The sequence below is a fragment of the Aulonocara stuartgranti genome, assembly GCF_965226115.1.
Source record: "Aulonocara stuartgranti genome assembly, chromosome: 16".
Classification (NCBI taxonomy): domain Eukaryota; kingdom Metazoa; phylum Chordata; class Actinopteri; order Cichliformes; family Cichlidae; genus Aulonocara; species Aulonocara stuartgranti.
The window spans coordinates 14,160,219-14,184,181 of NC_138952.1; the positions used below are offsets into that span (position 1 = coordinate 14,160,219).

The window sequence follows — 23,963 nt, forward strand, 5'->3', positions numbered from 1 at the left end:
GAAGACATGTTGTAAGCTGTGAAACTCTTTGACCAGTGTGCAAACAAATGATATCTGTATTAATAAGTAGCCAGACGAAACTTTATTTAAATTGTTTATTGTCAACAAAAGTCACATGATTGGGAATGATCTGTAACTCTCAGGTTACGGACAAGTTACAGACAGGTTACAGGTAGTGAAGTAATTAAGTATTGCATAAAAACATTTGAATTAAGGAGAGTTGATTACAGATCATTTGCTTTCTTAGCATTGATTAATGCTATCAAGGTCATTCCATAGAAAATCCACTTGTGCATCTAACCTGACCCGCTTATTTAATTTTTCTCAAAGGGCCATGTGAGAAACTGAGACTACTGTGGAAGACTGCACCATAGAGCTGGGCGATATGAGATTTTTTCATATCACGATGTTTTTTTCATTTCAGGCGATAACGATATCTATCACGATATAAGCCAAATAACTATATTTGTAAGATTTAAATGTGCCGTTGCTCACAAGTAAAATGTGAAATAATCAGCAGCTTGTTTTTAAATATTTATTTCCCATAATAAGTTCAACAGGGTAGATGTACTTAAGGAACATGAGACTTTTTCAGATAAATAAAGGCAAATATTGCAAACTACACAAAAGGCAGCCGCTAAAGCGTTTAAGTTTCAAAATAGAACAAATGAAACAGACTAAATTGTCAATTCCACTTAGAAATAAAGTATTAATTCTAAAAATAAATCTTAGTTTGTTTTACAGAAGAACAGACAAAACTGACTAACTTTTGTCAATATCAAATAAACTGAGAACTAAAAGGAAATTCTCAATCTCTCCTTGTTGTATAGCTTAGCTTTTCAAACAGTTGTAACAGTTACTTTAGTCTGACAAAAGCCGAATGAAGAATTAGCGCTTCCAGTCAGAGACTGAGGCTACGTCCACACGTACACGGGTATTTTTGAAAACGGAGATTTTCCGTTTTCGTTTTGAAAAATAATCCCGTCCACACATAAAGGCAGAAATGAAGGAAAACGCTGCTATGAACATGCCAAAGCAGCAGGTGGCGCTAGATTCCTAACCGTGCCGAAATGTTGGCCAATCAGAAGTCTAGAAGCCTCGGTGGGAAAAAGTAAACAAAGCTGGGGCATAGAAGCAGAACCGAGTTGTATGTGTGGACGGACAGTAACTGTGTGTATATGTAAGCATTTAAACACTGCAGAGAGTAGAATTAACAGTAACAGTATTGTAGAAATTCATTTCACCGAAACAATAACGTGGCGCACAGTGTGACGCATGCACCAGTTTATTGTATTTCCAGACTTGCTTTCGGCACAATTTACAGTGCACGCTACTCTGTTTTTTGTCAGACTTGAAATAGCCGAAATACCTTCACACTACGGAACTTCTATGGCTCTTCCGTTCGACAATCTCTCCGGCATTGGAACCATCATCTGTTTTCTCTTCGGTCACGCTCGGTTGATTTTTCTAGTCGGCACACTCATTTCCTCCATTATGCGCTGGCTCCATTACCCGCTGGCTGCTTCCCAAACAAACACACGTGCGGCTTGGCACTTGTGCTGTACGTAACAAGTCACGCGACGTGACGCTGCGGCTGTGATTGGTTCGGCTCTGCGCTACTTGATTTGGATTGGCTGACCTTTTTTTTTTTTTTAAGAGGACAAGAGCGGCGAGGTCTATCGCGATAGCTTAATTTCTCTATCGAGTAAAAGTTATATCGCGATACATATCGTTATCGTTCTATCGCCCAGCTCTACTGCACCAATAATCTAAACTCAATTCTGCGAAGTCTTCATTTTATTTCTTTATAAGCCAATTGGTGGGACCCTCCAAAACATGTGAGCCCTGGGGAAAATTAATTGCCCATTTTTCATTTGTTAAACAATTGGTGCTCTCTTTGCAGTTTGTTTCTAAATTGCCTGATTAGCTTGTGAAAATTTTCTTTTGGCACAAGTTGTTCCTTGTACCTAATTTACTAAACTTTAAAGGGGAACATCCTATTCCTTGTGATTAGTGTCAGTAGTTCTCATCTGCAGCTCTATTGATCCTGAGACCCTCTGTGAACCTTCACATTTTAAGTATTTAAAAAAAACAAACGGCAACAACTAATTCAGGACCTAGAGATTCATCAGTGTCCACACTGGTGTTTAGATGTTCTATATAACAGTTTTTCTTTCTATTTCACAGCAATAAGCTACATTTGTGGCTATTAAAATGTAAAAGTATGAAGATGAGCTTGGTATCAAAATGTAGATTTAAAAAAGAGAAGCTCAACTGAGAGCTTTTCCACATTTGATTCATTTTATCCAGCTATTGGTGTCTGTATCTGTTGGCAGGAAGAACACAGTTTTGTTTTTAATTATATTTTATTTAAACTGTGCAGAATGGTCTAAATTTAAAAAAAAAAAAAAAAAAAAGCATGTACATTCAAACAGGCCTTAGAGTTTGTGCCCATTTTCTGGCCTGGAAGGATTCGAGTTTAACGAATAAGATTAAACAGGGGTTTCACAGCAGTATGGCTTACTGTCAGTGTGAGCAGTGGGACTGTGCACATGTAGTCTTACAATGTTTCAGGCTTACAAGATAAAAGCAGTTTTTTGCTAAATCTAGTTGTCTGACAAAGTCATTTTTATGCATATTTCCAAATTTGCCCACACGCAGCTGTTGAATCTAAAGAGTACTGTGTGCCGTAACTGCCTGCATAATCTCTGTTTTTATGAACTTTTTCAGTTCTGTTAACTTGCACATTTTAGAGTGTTATCTCAGTACACTGACCCAGATGCAGCTGTAATGAGTTTATTTGCAACTCTCTGCTATCACATGTCGCATTCTGTGGGGGCACGTTTTTGTGACAAGGCAGGAGCAGAAGACCGAGCGATTGAGAGTGTGGTCAGCACCATACACGTGTATAAATGGAGACGGCAATGGTGTCACTTAATGTGTTACTGTGTTGGAGTGTGTTAGTGTTTTGGGTATATTTACGTTGGCCAGAAGTCACCATATTTAGACCACATGACACATTTAAACGTATCTATCAGCAAGTTAGTGGTAAGCAACAGCAAAAAAAAGAAAATACTGAAACCACACCTTCACCAAAACTGAGGCACAAACCTATTGCATGGGCTGAAATTTATAAGATATCTGCATTCAAATGCTGTAAAAGACTCCAGGGGTCAAGTTCACTGACCACGAATTAAGTGGGGAAAAGCCAAACAAATGCTGAATGCCTGACAAATAAATAAACCTCTATATTGTTAGGAAGGGAGAAAAACATTTTACTGTTTAGTGTACGTGAGTGAAGTAACACCCCCCCCCCCCCCACCCCCCACCCCCACGCCCAGTGCTTAATTTAGAATCTGCATTTTTGTGCCAGTAAGAGGCATAACACCGCAAAATTGCTGGCCCCACAGCTAGAATCACTGACATAAGTCACTTTGGGAGTGACTGCTGTGAGAAATTCACAGATAATTCACAGATGCAGTACAGATTCTTCCCAGCATGATTTTCCTCGTCATTTAAATTTTGCCAATTTCCACTGAGCACCTTTCGGTTTTTCACTCCCACAGAAATGTGGGTTCGTTTTCAAAAGGCACCAGGGCAAAACAGACAGCGCTCTAGCACCAGAGGTTGGTGGAAGGAGACGTCAGTGAGTTTTTAGAAAGGTTCAGTGTCCTCGAAGTAACAAGATCATTAAAGAAGACTCAGAGGTTTTTCCTAGAAAAAGCACTGGGCCGAGCTGATGTTATGTTAAATGTTGAGTCATATTCGCAGAAAGTCTGACCACAGCTCAGCCAGTAAATAGGTTTTACAAGACCTAATAAGCAATGTGAATTTTGTTTTTAGTTTAAAAAAAGTCTTTCTACTAAAATACAATTAAAGAGCCATTAAAGTGGATGTGGACGTGAAAGAGCACAGCATCTTTAACTTAATGTTACAGTGTATCTTTGGGTTGTGAGAGTAGTCAGACTAATTGTCATTCTTGTTAAGCAATAATTCTTCTTAGGCTACGTTCACACTGTAGGCGAAAGCACATCAAATCCGACTTTTTTGACCCTATGCGACCCATATCCGATCATGACAGTGTGAACAGCACAAATCCGATATTTTCAAATCCGATCTGGGTCACTTTCGTATGTGGTACTGAATCCAATACATATCTGATGTTTTAGAAAGCGACTGCTGTTTGAACGGTCATGTCGCATTAAATCCATCTTTTACGTCACTGACACAAGACAGACACCAATTATCAGCGCCAGAGAAGCGCCCGAAAAGACATCGCGAACGCTTCCTGGCCATCCCGTGTAGATGTTAGTGAAACTGTGGGGAGACAGCGTTGGAGAAACGTGAACATTTTATTTGTATTGTATAATCTGCAGATTATTTGTAGTGTGAACAAGCAGACCAAAAAATCGGATTTGATCAAAAAATCGGAATTGAGCTTTAGGACCTGCAGTGTGAACGTAGCCTTAGTAGCTTTCCTAAAGGTTAGTGATGGTAAATTAATCCTGGTAGTCTTTGGTGAAGGGCATTGGTGTCAAATCAAGAGAGAGGATGGCCTTGATTTTAAGCTGCAGAGTGCATCTGCTGTTACATAAGTATTGTTTATTTCTGTCACTGTGGCAGCTTGGCACACTGGGTCCATGCAACATCACCTTCAGTGTGTATCCAAACTGTCACTGCCTGTGACTGTTCACCACCTCTCACTCAGCCAATCCACACACACACACACACACACACACACACAGTTCCTCTCCCTTGCTGAGACACACGTCTCGTTCATAGCAAATCTTTTCACGGGATAAATAATGAGAATATATTTTCCATGGGGTGAGTTCTGTAGGAGAAATGGCTTTGCACAGTTTGCTGAAGTTAATTTTAGCTGCTGGAAATGGAGAAGAGAACCAAGGATAACTGTGCGGCCGAAGCCGAAGATGCTATCCCATTACTCATTTCTCTTTATGAATTACAAGCTAGAAAATGTCCTGTTTGTAAATGTTAAAAACCCTCGCCATTTTTAACCACCATATCGTTCTGCTCTGTGACGTTCTTTGACGTTACAAATATATGAAAGAAGACATGAGCTCGTCATCTATGATTTGAATTGTAGCGTGAAAGCTCAAAGGAATTCCTGTGGTGGTTCATGTTTGCAGTGACAGGTACTAGCTCCGAGCTGACTTGTTACATAACATTGTAATGAGGATAAGAACAGCATGCTGCTGATTTTATATGTTGCCGCTTGTGTTAACTGGAACTGATGTGCACTTAGCATCACTGTGTTTCATGTTTGATTGTTTATTTCAAAACCCATGAGATTTAATGTTGTCTTTCAGAATGATTTTTTTTTTTTGCTGTTGCTGGGTTATAATCACAGGCCAAGGTAAATGGTTTCTGGGGTACTGCCTTTGCACTGTACAGAGTTTTTTTTTTTTTTTTTTTTTTTTTTTCCCCCCCCTGCATATAAAATCAAATGTTGGCACACACCAGAGAGCTTTTGACCTGACACCAAAGGAAAATCACCAGTGTGTAGTACACAACTAGTTGGTTAGTTATGTTGAGCTTAAATGAAGAGTTCCGTGTCATTAAAGTAGCTCTCTTTTTATCTGGCCGATTTAGGTTACACTGAAGATTTAACCTGGTTAGAAGCTGGTTATGTGGTAACACTTCCAGAAAAAAATGACATTCATTTTCTAGTGAAAAATACAAATGTCCTATTAAATACATATGAACATGAGTTGCCTGAAAGAGCTTTTGTTTTTGACCTTCATTATCACTGAAAAATCTAAATCTAAATGTTAGCTGTTATCGAGAAACAGATGGGACTTTGTTTAATAAGGAAGCCCAAAAAGCACCAAGCACAGCTTTTACTAAGCCTGATTTTTATTGGGCTTAGTCACAGCTTGGATATTTTCATACTTATGTGGAGTACATACACTTGCCTGTTCTGTATTTGAAATCTTTGGGAAGTTTTGTTGTGTTGTTTATTGCCTTAAGACATTGTAAACTACATATTTTTTTTATGTTATCTTCTTTAGTAAGCACCTTGAGGTTATGTGTAATGAAAGGTTCCTTGTAAATAAAATTGACATTGCTGTCTTCATTCTCCTCCTGTGTTTTCCTTTCTCCCTTCCCATTACTGTACCCACCACCTTCCTCTGCCTCTGTTTGTCCACCAGGCAGCCAAAGGGGGGGGTGTCTCTGAGGAAGATGCTGGGCTCAGAACGCAGTGTTGTCGAAGAATGGCTCTCAGAATTCAAGGTAAAGGCCCTCGATTGCGCTACTCTCATTCATGAGTCATAACTATGAAATCTACTCCTGGAGGCTATTTTTTTTCTCTCTCTTTTTTTTTTTCGAGAGAGGAACTGCGTACTGTGTGTGTAACAGCTGTGGCGAAGAGTGTTGAGAGTAAAAACTGTGTGCATCTGTCATCTCGTTAACATTTCAGTCCTTTGTAAATTCTAATTAAATGTAGTGAACGCTAGCAAGAACAGTGGCTAGCTTAGGTCAACTCGGGCCTATCGTCAGCTGTGTTTAATCAGCATAACCTCTCTGTACTACACAAAATGTACTGTGCATAGTTTGTTCTTTGAACTCACAAGCAAAGTAGCTGCTTATATCTGCTTCATCATGTTTTCACATACATTTTTATTTTCCTTTTTTATTTTCCTTTTTTTTTTTTTTTTTTTTTGATGCATATAAATTATGGGATTATTCAGCTTTCAGTAATCAGTTAGCTTTTATATAAGAACAGTGCAAGAGTTGCTGTTCCAGCCTCATGTCCTCATGTTCTTGTAAATGCTAGTAGATACTGAAAGCAATTTCACATACTCATTAATTGTGAAGCGCTAACAATAGTTTTTCTGTGTTTGCGGTTTCTCAATGTATTGCACAGTGCCGCTTGTCATTTCCAGTATAGATTTAAGCTCAGCTGCATTGTCAGCTATTAGTGACAAAAGGCTAATATTATCTCAACAATTGATTTTTTTTTTTTTTTTAACAATACAAATAGCAAATCTAAAAGGCTAAAGACTACAATAGCAGGCTAGCAAGCGTCTCATTATTTTTTTGGTATTTGTAGTGTTTCAGTTGAGGTAGTTAGTTGACTGTAATTAATTAATAATAAATGTTGCTTCACTCTTGGTGTTCCAGACTAGTTTAAAAAAGTGTTTATGTCACTTTTCTTTCTCATTCTGTGAAGAAGGAATGGGTTCCTTTAAGCACTGTGGTTTGTACAGTGCATTAAACCGTTATGACACGGCCACAAAGTTTCTGTCACCTTAGCAATCATAAATCTGATGCAAAAGTCTGTTCAGCACATTTACAAAACAGAGAAGTGCAAAGGTGATGACGAGCTAAAAAGAAGGAAATAATGTGCAGTACATTAAGAGGAATGGAAAAAGACAGCAGAAAACTAGAGAAAGGAGGAAAGATGAGAATAGAATGGTATGACTCATGGTGGTGCAGACCAGGCACATTGTGTTCTGCCCTCAAAATGATCATACTCTCACGCTGAGAGGCTATAGCTGCCGTCTGTCATCTACAAAACACGATCTTGACCATTTGAAGGATTTCACCCCAGGATGTTCTGAGGATGTCAGACATCATCAATCTGTTAGGTTCAGAGTTATTTTATCAAAAAGCTATGCTTTCCTAAAAGTTTTCTTTTCTTACTTCACCTACCACATTGTCAAACTCATCGACTGGGGAAGTCAATCTTTTCAAGTCTTTTTTTGATGCTTCCATTTTTAATCAAGGGACTTCTTACATGTCACAGCATGCTGACACACAGTTAAGTCACTGTGTGCTGTGAAACAATTGAATACAGGATGTAGAATTACACACAGTCTTTACTTGTTCTCTAGTTTTGTGGCTAGACGTAGAAGTTGTTTGCATCACTCAACAGTCCTTTGTGTCTCCTTGCTTTAGTCCTTACCAGAAACCCACATCCCCAGCTACGCCGGCAGCCTTCATCTAAAGAAGTCCTTGGTCCCAGCTCTCTACAGAGTCATCCAGGACCCCAACAACGAGGTAATACACGGAGGACGCGCACATGCAGACGGATGGTTTTTAGCTCAAGGAAATGTGCTGCTTGTGAGTCATGATGTTGTTTCTGTTGGCACTGAGCAAAAAAAACTTGACACACAGCCGTGTCTGCAGGGCGTACATGCACACCGCAACACACTCTGCTGTTGTGTATGATGGAAGGCACAATGGCGGTGCCGTCTGCGTTGCCTGTGAGACGGTACACTGTGTTCCCTGTATGCAGTGCTTTGCCTAACAAACTAAAGCGTCCGCAGCCAAAGCTGGAAAAGACACAGTCACCGCAGTGCCCAAGCACCTCAATATCTTTTTCTTACTAAGCAGATGTTTCTTGCACCTGCACAGCTAGACCGGTGTTTTGTACTTTAAAGGGACCTAATGACACAGTTTCTAAGCAAAGGCCTGAGGTACTCAATGAGAGAGGACTTTAATTTGGCTCTAATGACACACTTGGTGCCTCCAGTTCTTTCTGGCCCCGTTTTCACCTCGATTTCACGGTCGAATTTGAGTGTCAAGCAACTAGGGATCTAACTTCCATTAGTGCTGTCAGTCTGGCTGCACAATCCCATTAATGATGACACAAGTGATTGAGGAGTGCATGCATGTCTGTGTGTGAGAGATAAAGTAGGGGAGAGTGTAATGTGCTTGAATTTTGCATGTTTTTTTGTTGCTGTTGTTTTTTGTTGTCAAGCTGAGGACATGAAGGGCAAATGCCTTGCCAAGTTCTTTGCCGCCTTTTTCCCCAGTCAGCCATGTACAACACACTTACACAGTCGTGCTGTGTGGGCATTCACTCACACTGACCCCTGGACTGTATAAACGCTGTGGCTCAGCTGGCCTCCCCTGACACTACATCTGCCGAGGCTTTCGTTGTAGTGAATTATCCCCTCTGCTTCTATGCATCTCGCACTATCAACTGGAAGCGAGACTCTCCCTCCATCTGTCCATTCTGTCGTGTTACGTTTACAATGGCGTTCGTTCATGTTTTGAAACGAGAGCTATGTGAGTCCATTTCTGCAGGCTATTAAAAAGGCTGCTGCTGAGGCTAATGGGAGGTAATAGTTTATAGCAGTCATCCTGAACCTATTGTTCTTTAATATTAACCTAGACATACATTTCCATGAATTTAATTATCTTAAAGTGGACCTATTATGCTCATTTTTAACTCTATAGGTCTTTATATCTTATACCAGGCATTGGTGCATCCCAGCAGTTCATTCTTTCTCTGAAACGAGCTGTTTTAGCTCCTCTTCCTTTAAAGCCACCCTCCCTTGAAGCTAGCTTTTATCTTACTGGCTGTTCCTCGCAGACAGAAGGTTTGAACAGCAGGTGGAGAAGGATACTGTCTCTCATCAGCATTATACGGAGCCAGTGGAAGAAACTACCTCATTGATGAAACTTGGCTATGCTTAATATGAGCATCCAGGAGCTTAAAAATACACCCCCGTATAACAAAAATAAAGAGGACCATTTTAGATGTTCTATAAACTGTTTTTGTTTTGTGTTAATGGTATTAATGACAGCTTTTATTGGTTTTTATGATATTGGGGTTAAATATAAATGGATTAAACATTTTATATACAGAAAAATACAGTTCAGTTTCCATATTTAGTTTTGTTTACTGCCTTATTGGGAGAGCCTAACAAGCATGGTGTAAATTCCAGTAAGGTGTCAGACCTCGTGTTAATTTGTTAATTTGCATTTTCTTGTTTCCATCTGTGATCCAGCTCTTGGAGCCTGTGTGCCACCAGCTGTTCGAGCTGTACCGGAGCTCCGAAGACCGCTTGCGACGCTTCACCCTGCAGTTCCTGCCCGAGCTGGTGTGGGTTTATCTGCGCATCACTGCCAGCAGGGATCGTCAGAGCAATGGCTGCATCGAGGCCCTGCTTCTGGGCATTTATAACTTGGTAGGTGTTCACCTTTCTGGGTCTGGTTACAGTAGCATGCCCGATGCAGAGCGATGGTCTTGTTACTGGCTGAGCCTTAAACGCGACCTTGTGGATAACCAGGTCCACCATAAAGTGTTGCAGTGCATACCAGTAGAGTTCCTGCAATCAGCCGTGAAGTAACTTGAACAGAGATTTCAGTTATTTTGTTTTTAGCAGGCAATGCTAATATCTTTGTTTTGTTTCATTTGTTTAAGGCTCATTTGCAAATTGTTAAAAGTTAAATACAATTTAGCCTTAAAGGACTTTTTTAAAAAACCGAAATGTTGAAATGCTCCCTGGATCATTAATTCAACAAATCCATGTGGTATCCCGACAGTAAAAACAAACAAGCAACGACTATTCAAATCTTCACAGTGAACTGCCAAATGTGATTTGACTGTCAAAATTCAGAATCAGGGACAGACTCATTCTGAAATATGGAGCAAGGGTGGCTGCAGTGTCCAGTTTCACACTGTTAAACCCTTCACATGATCTGTCAACTGCTTACCCTGCAAACATAACCAGTATCTTCTGTTTGCTGCTGAGCTTTTTTTCCTCCTCAGTTTTGAGTACTGCTTATTAGGTGTCCTGGTTCTAGTTTGACGACTGCTCTTACAACATCATCATCCATAAAGGGATATCTCTGCCAAAGCTAAAGCTTCCCCACCATGCCAAGCATGAATCTGATTGTAATAGTTTGTAGTTGTGAGAACATCAACACTTTGTCTCACAGTAGTCAAAAGTTGATTGATCCAGACTTAAGGTTTCAAGTAATCCTCCTAACCCATAACCTCGTTGGCAGAAGTTAATTTGTGAGGTGTGACTAGACTGCTATAGGGTTATATGGATGAATATAGGTCGTTGCATTATTTTGAGCCTTTACAATTCTTAAGATGCATTTAAATGGATAAAGTGTAAAGTAAAGTGTGCGTGTTAGTCCCCATAGGGAAATAGTTCCTCTGCATTTAACCCATTCACCCAGTGAAACAGTGGGCAGCCACCAGTGCAGCGCCCGAGGAGCAGTGTGTAGGGACGGTACCTTGCTCAGGGGTACCTCAGGGTAGCCGTTCAGTGGAGTCGAACCCCCGACCTTCCGATCATGGGGCCACCACTCTACCTACTGAGCTATCCCTGGATAAGAATGTGGGAAAGTGCATTTTTTAAATGGAAATCACAGGTGCTTTAGATCTAATACAAGTGAAACATTGTTAAGGTTGAACGTCTGTTGACTTGAAAGACAACCTACAGGGAAAACCCTGGATAATGGGACGAGCGCAGATAGATTGCATCACCAGGAAACACCCCTGGGGAAATGTGCTAAGAGCTTGAGATATCAATAGAAAGAGCTCCATGACAGCCAGCAGAGCTAAGGGTATATCCATGCATAATTCATCCCTCAGTCTATACCACTCACCCTACACACACGCATAGGTACATACTGCTCGTGCTCATTGACATCTTGCCTGTCTTCAGCGATGACTTCTCCTTGATAAACAGCCTTGCTTTCAGCAGTCGCCGCAGATATTCAGAGATGTACTGTTACCCAGTGAAGGGCACACCAAGGCATGAATCAACAACAAATTCAAGGAGAAGTGCAGATAAGAAAGATTGTCTGAAAAACCAGAAAAGCTCACCACTTTGATTAGTGTAAGGGGGATGGGGGGAGAGATCAAACTGAAACAAGAAAAGTTGTCTCAACTTTACTCATTCTGTTAACAGTGTCCGTCATGCTCACATGTAATAGCCACTTGAGTCCTATTGAGTTGCTCATAATTGAATTTCAGGATAAATCTGGGAAATGAGAAAGTTTCACAAATGTTCTCATGTACATCCGTAAATGTTTATTTTTTCCTCTTTTTAATATATATCAGGAACACAGATAATCAGGTATTACTTGTAGAAATGGCATCATTCTCAGAGAAGCGTTAATCTTTGTGCAACCCATCGCAGTGTGAAATTGGAATTGAGTGGCACCGGTTCTGGCAGTGACATTTAATCTGCCAGCAGAATAGACGAACACCAGGCTTAACCGCGTGCGTGATAGGCGGTTCTACAACAGTACTGCTAAATGTTTGCACCTTAACCACCACAGAGGGAAAAAAATCACATTTACAAGCTTAATATACACTCATCAGCCTCTTCTTTAAGTACACATGTTCAGTTGCTTACAAATATCTAATCAGCCAATCACATGGCAGCGTTTGGGCATGTAGAAATGATGAAGATGACCTGCTTAAATGTGCTTAAATCACATTGTTCCAGGATGTGGAACAATGTGATTTAAGTGACTCTGAATGTGACACTTTTGGCGTTTTTGATGTCATACGGCTGGTCTGAGTATTGCAGAAACAGCTGGGATTTTCCCAACCAACCATCTCTAGTGTTTACATGCTCAGAAAAAGAGAAACTATGCAGTGACCGGCATTGTAGGTTGCTTCAGAATGACATGAAAGCAACACAAACTCAAATAACCACTCATTAAAAGAAAGGTATGCAGAGAAGCATCTCTGAACATGCAACATGTTGAACATTGAAACAGATGGACTGCAACAGCAGGCATTCACACTAGGTGTCCGTTCTGTCTCCACTAAGAACGGACTGAGGCTACAATTCACCAGAACTGGACAATAGAAGACTGGAAAAATGTTGCCAGGTCTGATAAGTCTTGATTTCTGCTGCAACATTCAGACTGTAGGGCCAGAGTTTAGAGTAAACGACATGAAAAGCAGGGATCCACCTGTCTTGTATTAAGGCTGCTGCTAGTGTAATAGAGTGGAAGATATTTTTTGGCACAGTTTGGACCTTGTTGGCTTTCCTGACCAGTGTTGGTCAAGTTACTTGAAAAAAGTAATCAGTAACTAATTACTGATTACTCCCCCAAAAAAGTAATCCCGTTACTTTACTGATTACTTATTTTCAAAAGTAATTAATTACTTAGTTACTTAGTTACTTTTTAAAAACACGATTTACAACCTGAAGAGGTGATAAAGTGATAGATCTTTCAGCCCAATTCTACTTTTTCTACATAATCCATCATACAAAATGTAATCAAATGGAAAAGTCTCTTTTTAAAACTTGTTTTATCAGTTTTAATCTTTTAACTTTATGCATCAAGCAAAACATTTAATTATATGCAACATTCTCTGACTTGAATAAATTAGTTTAACATTTAAACCTATTTTCTACACATTCCAGCACATAAAATAAAATATTTTTTGTGTTTTCACTCACTCTTTCAAACAGATGCAAGTAAAACACAGCAGAAAATAAATAAAGTCAAAGACTCAGCGGTCCTGTTGCTCTATTTTCACCTGTAAAGCAGGAGCAGGGTAGGCGGAGGGTTACCCTGGTGCAGGTGTGCTGCGGTCAGTTGAAGAATCCGCGCGAGTGTCTCTGTGAGTTTCCCATCACGTCGTAGCTACTCGGTGCTTGCTCGGAAGTTTAGGGGTTTTTTTCGCTGTAAAAAGAAGTTTTCTTCCCACGCACGATGGACGCTAATGTTTTTGTCACTTTTTATGGAATCAAACTCAAAGTAAGGTCAGTACTTCCACACTTTAAACGCTGCACGCTCATACTCTCTCCCGCACTCGATATATTATCCATTGTTGATCTGCACACAGCTGCTGTCACCAACGTCGCACTTGCTTACGTCACTGTCATGAGACATTCTCGCAAAAAAAATCACGGTTTTGGTAACGCAGTAACGCAGCGTTCCTACGGGAAAGTAACGGTAATCTAATTACCGATTTTGCAATAGTAATCCCTTACTTTACTCGTTACTTGAAAAAAGTAATCAGATTACAGTAACGCGTTCGTTACTGCCCATCTCTGTTCCTGACATTGTCCATCTCTTTATTACCACAGTGTACCCATCTTCTGATGGCTGCTTCCAGCAGGATACTGCACTATGCCACAAAGATCAAGCTATTTCTAACTGTGTACAAGGCTATTCTTAGTGGTTTTCAAATTTTGTTTGCTATACCTAATTCTGTAGCTGATTTAAAAAAAAAAAAAAAAAAAAAGGTTGTGGATGTCCCACAGAGCAGGCCCACCTCACAGTATCAGAATCATTGTTTCAAATGCAAACCTGCATTCCTTCAGTAACACACCTTCTCTGTTTCTTTGGGTTTGCAGGAAATCGTGGACAAAGATGGCAACAGCAAGCTCCTTTCCTTCACTATTCCATCTCTCTCCAAACCATCGATATATCATGAGGTAAGCCTCTCTTCACTGCAACTCTGCAAGTTGCAGAAGGACTTACTTAAATGGCTATTTAGAAGGTGGCAGCTCAACATCCCAGCACTGCAGGTCTTTTTTTCATTAACATCACCTTGAGGAGTTAGCTGTCTGTATGTGTTAGTCCCTCTCTGCCAGATCTGTGTCTTTCAAAAATCTAATAAGAAAAGATTTAACAATTTATGCACTTGTCGATTTCTTTGATTTTAAAATGAGAGCATTTCAACTTTCGTTCATTTTGTGTTTGAGTCGCTTTTGGTCGCTGTCACCGTCACGCTGGCTTCGTGCAAACGCTGACCTGTCTGCTACAACAGGCACAGTATTGACTGTTGCTTTGACCTGGAATTCCATTACCAAGAGGTTTTAAAGGACATACCGACTGTTTACTGGCAGCTCATAGCCAAATTTTAGAGCCTTTTTTACTCCTCATAGCACAGAGTGACAGCCCTCAGTAGGTGCTTGTCTCTGAGTTGTGCGTGCGAGTGTTGATGAGACTTGAGTGTGTAGCATGTGCTGAGGGCGATTTATTGCTGTAATTATAAGCTTGAAAGGCTCTATCCTCCATGCTGAGAGAGTGAAGAAAGCGTGTGTGTGTGTGTGTGTGTGTGTGTGTGTGTGTGTGTGTGTGAGTGAGTCACAACAAGCTTCCTCAGCTGTAGTACGGCTCTGCACGTCACGTGGCCTTATCCCTTGGCCTCCAGCATTAGCATACACTCCGCTCACTTGCTTTTTGTTTTTTCTCAGCGCCACTGCCTCGCCTTCTCTGCTCAGTGTCACACAAGATACCTAGGACAGAATATCAATTCAATTTAGAGGTGACTTTTGGTCTGCACACCATCAGAATAAAATGGCCTTGTGACACATCCTCACTTGGACATAGCCAAAGAGGCCACGCACTCGGTCGTTACCTCTTCCTCTTTTTATTTCAACATGAAGATTTAAGATGACTTTGTTTGTTAACCTGAATACCTTAGCTTGTCTCTGGAATGACACAGTGCTGGACAGCGAAATACACCTTGGTTATTCAGTTTATCCTCTGTGCTTATGGTAACCTAGAGATATCAGATCTGTAACAGGGCAAGGATTAAAATAGGAAGTTAAACCATGTCAGACCATATAGCAGTCACATTGCTGAGGATATAAAACTATCCTTAAGGCCACGTGACATGCTAATTCATGTTGTATAATTGAGGTTGAAGGCTTTGGATTTTGGTCAGCGAAACTACACAGCAGATCCACACAGCAAATTCTGCTGTCTTGTCTTATGATCAGTATGATGACAAGATCATGAATGCACAAGTGCTCTGTTTATAGAATTTTTTTCCCCACAATATTGCAGGATTTCTGGTGCCCTTCAGAGTTTTTAGCTAAAGAGAATTCAAAAACAATTCTTTTTGAACAAGTTTTGTTGATTTGATCCATTTAAGTATATGACGTATTTGATGAAATGGTCAAATAAGGAGTCATTGGCTTTACCGACTGTTCAGTAGTCATGCTTTCTGTCATGATATGTATGAACAAATTTAACTCGGCTAATTTTTGTGAAGACTTACTTTCTTTTGTATAATAAAAATAAAGAGAATGAAACAAAACAACAAAAATTACGACATCAGGCCATGAACAAGCTGGATTACTTTGTCTCTACAATCCCCACAGTTTGTTTTTGTGACATGTAAACCTAGTCTGGTTCTTCCATTTTTCTCAACACGTTTCCACAAAGTTTTGTTATAGTTTTCCATTTAAACAAAGAAAAGGGCCATTTATCATTTACTGTCATGCTATAAAGGTGCCACAGCTGGGAAATGTTTAATGAACTGTTTTTCTTTATAGCCTTCTAGCCTGGGGTCAATGGCACTGACAGAGGGAGCGCTCTGTCAACATGACCTGATCAGAGTGGTGTACAGCGGCCTCCATCCTCAGAGAGAGACCTTCACTGCGCAGAACAGGTACTGATTTAGATTTAGATTAGATGTTTAGCTGTAGTTTATACACACTGAGATCCCTGTTTGTTCAATTGGGGGCAGTGGTAGAGGTCTTTCAAGGTGCAACTCGCCATACTGAATCAAACTTTGACTAATTTATTTTCATTAATAAAATACTTTATTTATTGTACACCATCTATAAAACCTTTTTAAGATGATCAGATCGTAAGCCTTGATGCTCGCCCAGCCTCCTCTGGCCAGACTTGGCAGGTCTGAAAGCTTTTTTGGCTCTAAAATACTTTATGCTGCTATGGTGATCTTTGCATAGAAATGAAGCAATAGAATGAGCAGATATACATAAATGCCCGTGACATATACAGTGGTGTGAAAAAGTATTTGCCCCCTTCCTGATTTTTCATATGAACTACCTTTTTAAGGTCATGCCACAGTATCTCAATCAGATTCAGGTCAGGACTTTGATTAGGCTACTCCAAAGTCTTCATTTTGTTTTTCTTAAGCCATAGAGGTGGACTTGCTAATGTGTTCTGGATCATTGTCCTGCTGCACAACCGAACAGATGGGCAGACATTCTCCTTGAGGATGTTTTCTTAGATAGCAAAATTCATGGTTCCATTTACCACAGCAAGTCTTCCAAGTCCTGAGGCAGCAAAACAGCCCCAAACCATCACACTACCACTACCATGTTTCACTGTTGGTATGATGTTCCTTTCCTGAAATACCAGATTTAATGGGACAAAAGTCTTGGGGATCATCAAGATGTTTCTTGACAAAAGTGAGACAAGCTTTTGTCTTCTTTTTGGTCAGCAGCGGTTTTGTCCTTGATAAGAAAGAAACTGGCAGAAATGGAATCCAGTTTTGCCAGTTTCTTTCTTATTGTTGAATCATGAACTCTGTGTTTAACTGAATCGTCAATGCACGCTTGGAGTAATATTGGTCGGGCAGGGGAAGGAAGGGGGCTAACATTTTGTCACACCACCATAGCAGATAATCTAGGGGAAGCACAGATAACACTCATCATCTTTAGTGTTTTCCAGAGCAGGGTGGCCCCCTGGTTTCCATAAACACAGAGCATCATAAATATACTGAATGGTTTTCAGCAGGACCAAGCCTCTTAGCTTATCTGGAAATCCATTTGTTGAGTTGGGCGTGAGATAGTGTTTATGAGAAGAAGGCTCAAAGCTCCAGAGAGGTGCCAGCTCAGTGCTACTGATGATCTAGCACCAAGCAATTTACATCCACCTTGCACACAGACTCAGTTAGGCCACTTAGATTCAAGGGCTTCCTCATTGTCCTCCCTCAATATGCACTTAAGGAAATAAAGTATGCTATATGGAAGCTGAAGGCTAATAATAACAAAGGGAGAGTTCTGTATCGATTCCATTTGAGTACCACCAACTTTTTATTCTCTCTCTCTATTTTTTTTAAACAACTATCAAACAGTTTTGTCACAACACAGAGGGTCACGGATGAGTTGTTGTCATGGAAATTTTTGTATTAAATAATTCACAGTTTCTGTGTTGTTGTTTGGGGTGGCTGTGGCTTAGGAGGTAGAGCAGGTCCCCTATAAAGGTTGGTGGTTCGATCCCCTGTCTGTTCCAGTCTGCGTGCCAATCATCCTTGGGCTCCAAGTTGCTCGTAAGAATGTGTGAAAGTTGGATAGAAAGCACTTCCATTTAAGAAAATAAAAAGTGCCCATATGAATGGGTGAATGAGGCAAGTTGTATGAAAGTGCCTTGAGTGGTCAATTACAGTAGAAAAGCTGTATATATATATATATATATATATATATATAAAAGAACTGCTCCATTTGTCACGCTTACATGTGGGCCTGATCAGCCTTTGCCATAACTTCTAGAAGGAAGAGCACTTTCCCCCACAGAACTTATGCTACAGTTGCTTTTCAGTGACTTTATTAGTAATTTGTACATATACTACCCAAATCTCACCTGTGTGTTCTACAGCGCCACCCTCTTTAGTTTTATGCATGACTCCTAGTGATGTAAATTTTGCCATCACTGGGTAAAGTGAGGTTTTGTGTCTGACAGTTGTGTGTGTCCATGTTGCTCTACATTGAAATGGACCATCTACTTATGTGTCCTTCAGGAGAAACTATTTGTACACAACTGTCCGTGCTTGTGCCCAGAAGCTAGTATAATCTTGGCCCCTCTCTGTCAAAGCTTCTGAGTTGCGTAGGTTTGCCAAATATTTTAACAATAATCTCTTTACTGGGTGAACCCGCAGCAACAAGTATGCTATCCACTATGAGTTCAAGATGACTTAAATCTTTAGTGTTACTGATTCTGCATCATTGATAAGAAGTCTGTGGAGAGCTTAAGGGCGATTACTGCAGTATGTAAGGCTATGCACCTACAAGCGGCACACTGGCTGACAATGCACAAAAGTGCTTAGGCAAGCAGACTGTTTAACACTTCATAGAGTTGATAAATTGCTTGAACCACGCTGCATAATTGTTCTCAGTGAAAGTGTCATACTTTAAAGGTATGATATTGATTAAAAGTGATATTTCCTTTTTTCCCAACTTTTTTTTTTTGGACTAAGTTGATTAGATTAACAGTGTGTTTTTGGTTGCAGGTTTGAGGTGCTGTGTTTCCTCATGCTCTGCTACAACTCTGCTGTGGTCTACATGCCCCTTTCTTCCTATCAGTCAGTCTGTAGGATGAGCTCACGGTAAGAAAAACAAAAACGCGTGTACCTTCTTTTGTTTTGCATTTTCTCCACCCAAGTGATAACCAGCCTCTGCAATGACACATTTTTTGTATTACCTGCTTTCCAGAAATTAGGATTAAAACACCTCATAGGCCGTGTAACCATATCTCAGTACAGACTGCCATCTTTGCAGGAGGATTTGATAAATGCAGTTTTATTTGAAATGAGTTGAACTGACTGTGCTTTTGGCCAATCAAAAACCTTACTGCTGGATACCTGTCTCCATCTGTCTATTTTGGAAACACTGAGACGCCCTAAGGAGAAAGGATCAATGTGGAATTCACAATATGACGCAGATAATTATTCCACCGCAGCATGTAGACGATTCAGGATATGAATCGCTGCCTACTGTGACCGATCAGACAGACAACGCCTGAAGCAAGCTCAGTCTAGTCTAGACAGATGGCAAACTGTGACTGTGAAGACTTCAGAGCACGAGAACAGCACTCACTCTTTCAGTTTAGCCTCACAGTAAAGACGTGAGCGCCCTGCTGGCTGACCTTGCCTAACCTTCTATGAGTCTCAAGAAGTTAAGATTTTGTTCCCCTCGCTCAGTGTTTGATGTGTTTCCTCAGGAAGTGTCTGATGTTTCCTTTAGTTGTTCTTCCCATTTAGCCTCAACTTATCTGATGTGTGCTTTCCACAGAGGTTAAAGGGATGTTGTTTAACCAGTAAAAATCTCTATTCACAGGTTGTGTGTATGCGGCTTCCCGCGGCAACAGCAGAAGCTTTGGAGGGAACCTTGCAACCGAGTGCTGTTGGACCCTGAGTTCATGGTGCAGATGCTGACTGCAGTGTATCATGCCATGTACGTGTCTTTAAAGCAGGAAAAGTGTTTCGGTTTTTGCTTATTTCATTATATTATGATTTTTTGGCAGTTCCACGGCTGCAGAAACAAGTTTCATGCATCATCACTTGTTATATATGCAATATACACATGCTGTTGTTATAAAGGAACATTATCACTTATTTTCAGCTCTATTTTTAGTCTTGAGCTGGCTTTAGAGCTTTTTAGCTACCCGCTACAGCCAGAATCGGTTTTGGTTGACTTTCATGAAGGATCAATGCATCAGGTCCAGTTTGGGGTCCAGTTTCTTGCCCAAAGGCATTTCTTTATGCTGACTGGAGGAGTCTGGGATCAAACTACTAACCCTCTGACTAGTAAACAAACCCATATGTCTGTTGACCTTTTCCAACAAAAAACACTCGACTTCTGATTAGTAGCTGACCCGATCTACCTCCAGAGCTGCAACCACCTTACTGCTCTGAGAGCAGTCTGAAGCTGCACAGGCCAGAGCGAATGGTGTAAATGAAGCTGAAAAGAGATTCTGTATTTATTGTGGCTGTAGCCAGCTGCTCGTTGTGGGCAACACAACATAATGTTGTTTTTGCCACTGGAACATTGCTAATGAGGGTCTTCTTGATTCTAGTTTGCCATGAGCTGCTGCAGAAATTCTCCTCACAGCATATGCTAGTGCGCCACCAAGGGCAGAAGCTACCCACTGTAGAGAGCGATTACATCAGCAGCGCATTGTGGAAGCAGGTGATTTCATCCCCTACGAGGACAGTCATTGCAAAGCTGATTATAGCTCCTCGATGACAGCAAGTCCTCAGATATGGATATCCTGATACGATGGTGACTGGAATCACTACTGTTGCAGTAGTGGTGTAGCAGAGCGGTTGGGAGAGGATGAGCATGCATTCTGCCTCATCACCTCCATGAGGATGCAGAGCAGAAATCAGTAGGTTGGAGCAGGCGATGCACAAAAAAAAGGAGAAAAAAAAGGGCTGTGTGTGAGTGTGAGTTTAGATGACAGAAAATAATGGCCTTTTTAGTAATCCCTACCATAGGTCACCTCAGTGCTCACTCACGTGAAGGCCAGATGAACATGAATCCAAGCTTCACACTTGGCACTAGCTGAGGACAGTCTGGGATTTAGGTTAATATGGCCGCTAATGCCGAGAGAGGAAGCAAAATGCGCTGGGATATCAGAACATCACAAACAGAAACAGCGTTCACTTGTGCTGTTCAGATTGGAAATTTATTCTACTGTAGAGTAATTTTCAGCCTCGTGAACATCAGAGTCTGTTTTACCTGCCCATTCATCCCATTTCTTTTGATCTTAAGACTAAAAGGAAGCCCAGAACATTTGTCCCCGCTCGCATGACTGTTGCATTTGCAGGACCACATCAAAGAGTTCAGCCATTCACTTCCTGGTGTTTTTGCAATTTTAATTTATTATTTCCATAGTACTTTTTTTTTCATGGTCATCAGTCCAGGTAGTATCTTGCAGTATCTTGCTCTGCAAAGATAATATTCAGTATTTATTGGACATTTTCAAGTTAAATACATGTTTATCAGTCTTTGCTGATTTTCAATTGGAATTTTATAATATGTTTCCATATCCTGCATTTACACAATTTTACACAAATTAGCAGCCATTAATGTGCCAGTATTCTATTTAGTAACTGTGAAAACCATTTATGTGTGACATAAAGTTTGCTTTTCTAAATGCTTTATATTTTATTTCACTGCGAGGAAAAAAATTCAGCCTATTTTCTTGCATTTCAACAGCGTGACAAAGAGTATAATCCCTCTGTTTAGATACGTGCCCAAGTTATCCACCACGCCCTCGCTGTAGCTGCAGGCATTACTAAATAACTAATAATAGATTAGAGGATATGATTCAGACGTCAAGGCACCTTGTGAGACATTCCAGATAGGCTCGCAGCATGACATTGTTAAATGCCGGTGTGTGTGTGTGTGTGTGTGTGTGTGTGTCTTTTGTTGTGATTTGCAGATACAATGGAGAGTGGGAGATGGGGCGAGAAGCTCTGGAGGACATTCTGTACCGAGCCCAGCTGGAGCTTTACTCCCAGCCTCTCCTGGTAAGACCTGCAGCACAGCAGTAAACTCCCACCTGTCTATAATTAAATCCCGAGACAAAATAAAAACCATGAAGTAAAATAATGGCTTTGATCTGCCTTTTTTTTTTTTTTTTTTTTTTGTCCTCAAATTCGAACCATAACCAGGCTTTAAATCTTGTTATACCTCCTGGCTTTGCTCCTTTAATTGTTTATTGATCTGCACCTGTGCATGTGTCGACTTCAGCTGGGGAACGCCATGAAAAACTCGCTGCCGGAAAGCGCTCCCGACGCACCGCGGGGCCGCAAGGTGCTGCAGGTGGAGGTGACTCCCACCATCAGGCGTATATCAATCTCGGCCATCACCACCGCCTCGATACGACGCCACCGCTGGAAGAGAGAGGGTGAGACTTAATATCTGCCATCTTGGCTGCAGCACACAGGAACGCGAGCCAGGCCGCAGTGCAGGAAGTAAATCTGGACGCAGAGTAGATTACTTTTTTTTTTCCCGCCCTTTCATCAACCTCATGAATTATCCGTAGCACTTGAGGATAGTTTGAAGAAGAAAGTTAAGCAAGTGCATGGTTATGATTTAAACTGTAATCTTACAGGTTATTACTTTTTTCCCTGATCTATAAAAGCCCGCAAGAAGGAGCTATTTGGTGAGAAAATGACTTCTCTGGTGTTTTTTTTTCCCCCCTTTCCAGTGAGAAGAAAACCCGTTTCCTCTGTACTTCAGTTACACCATTAGCATCATCTAAATGGTGTTTCATGTCAGTTATTGTATGCAACTGTGGTCATATAGTCTGTGTTTGCAGTGTTTGTGCCACTCACTGCTCCTTATTGCTCTTTTTTTCCTTTTCTTTTCTCTGTTTTTGCTTGTCCTGTCTATTACGTGCTTTGTTTCACTGGTTACGATGAAGAGCGAAATGGTGCCTGTAGTTTCTACTGTCTCCATTTTACCAAGTATTTATGGGGTAGTTCCTATTTTTTCCATATCTTGTGGATATGAATTTAGAGACAGTAGTTAGGCCTGCTCTGGCTATGATGAGGCCCGAATTGATTGAAGCTTGCTGCTACTAAAGCGACACATTTCCTCATCTGTGTTGTTGACTCCCAGATTGTTTTGACTACTCAACCGATGCAGAGTTGAGCCTCATCGTCAATCCTAGCCTCGCCCAGCACCAACACCGCCACCGCACCCACTGGGATCCCACGGCTAAAGAGGAAAGAGGAGGGCGGCAACACAGCCACCACAGCAGCAGCAGCAGCAGCATCATTCCCCCCATCACTCTCGAGGGTAGGGGACGGGGGTGGACGCTCAGAGCAGGGCGGGTCTCAGGAGGAGGTGCCCCCTTCGATCTGTATCATCCCAACCCTCCTCCTACTACCCCTTCTCGGCTTGAGGCGGTTAACTCTGCCCTTTCCATTGTGGCTGCCTCTTCACTTCCCCAGAGTATACTAACTCATCCAGTCTTATAAGACGCTCAGCCAACAACCCCTCTAATGCAAAACCTTTGCTATGTTTTTGCCTCATTTAAGAGTGGAAGAGTCGCCTATTCTGGGTTTGAAGGAAGTGTGGTTGGCTAGTGGCCGTTCTGCATGGGCCTGTCGTCATGTCATGTTCTCTCTTTCTTCCCCTCATCATGCCTTCAACGTTAAACTTCCACCCTTGTCACTCACTGAGCATGTTTAGTGTCCAGCTTGACCTTCTACTCTGCGCTTTCCAAACTCTCCCTGTTTGATAATTGGGTTTATTGATTTATATTTTCTACAGCTTTGACAGGGAATATGTATCAGTTTTACAAAACGGGCTCAGAGTATCCGGCATCTTCTTTCTGAACTCGCCCCTTGAGGTGTTTGATAGCATCAAGTTTTGGGTCTGTGAGGCCAGCAGCACCCATCTGCTGCTACCACCCTTCCCTGCAGAAAGAGAACCTCCGATTTGTTTGTGGTGTTTTCTTTTTCTTTCTTTTTTTATTAGTCCAGCACCTTTACTCTGTCCTAAGTTTGTGTTCCGTTATGTTGCATTTCTTTTCACCAGCTCAGTGAGTGAAAACAAGCACTGCATGCACACGCTACAGCAAGCTTCAGTGATTTCTGCTCAAACAAGAAACGTCGGATCTTTTAGCTTATCAGAAAAAAAGGCCAAGTTATAAATTGAATGCCGTCAGTCTACTATTTCGAGCGGGGATTGTAGGCCCATTTTGCATCCTTTAAATGTGTG

At 41.1% G+C, this 23,963-nt stretch overlaps 1 protein-coding gene across 4 annotated transcripts in view; it reads left to right on the plus strand.

Annotated features, from left to right (window-relative positions):
- The window catches only part of LOC309690623 (hyccin 2), a 52,599-nt gene that overhangs the window by 23,137 nt on the left and 5,499 nt on the right, over window positions 1–23,963 (plus strand). For 2 of the 4 annotated variants that reach the window (XM_082507797.1, XM_082507798.1), the window contains exons 3-13: window positions 6,174–6,255; window positions 7,924–8,025; window positions 9,765–9,944; window positions 14,100–14,180; window positions 16,032–16,147; window positions 18,737–18,832; window positions 19,563–19,679; window positions 21,673–21,760; window positions 21,984–22,140; window positions 22,378–22,398; window positions 22,857–23,036. In XM_082507797.1, coding sequence (XP_082363923.1) covers window positions 6,205–6,255; window positions 7,924–8,025; window positions 9,765–9,944; window positions 14,100–14,180; window positions 16,032–16,147; window positions 18,737–18,832; window positions 19,563–19,679; window positions 21,673–21,760; window positions 21,984–22,140; window positions 22,378–22,398; window positions 22,857–23,036 — 1,189 coding nt within the window. In that variant the 5' untranslated portion in view covers window positions 6,174–6,204. Of the gene's footprint in view, window positions 1–103; window positions 1,181–6,173; window positions 6,256–7,923; window positions 8,026–9,764; window positions 9,945–14,099; window positions 14,181–16,031; window positions 16,148–18,736; window positions 18,833–19,562; window positions 19,680–21,672; window positions 21,761–21,983; window positions 22,141–22,377; window positions 22,399–22,856; window positions 23,037–23,963 lie in introns of those variants that run through there. The other 2 variants (XM_082507796.1, XM_082507799.1) reach the window with 2 other exon arrangements.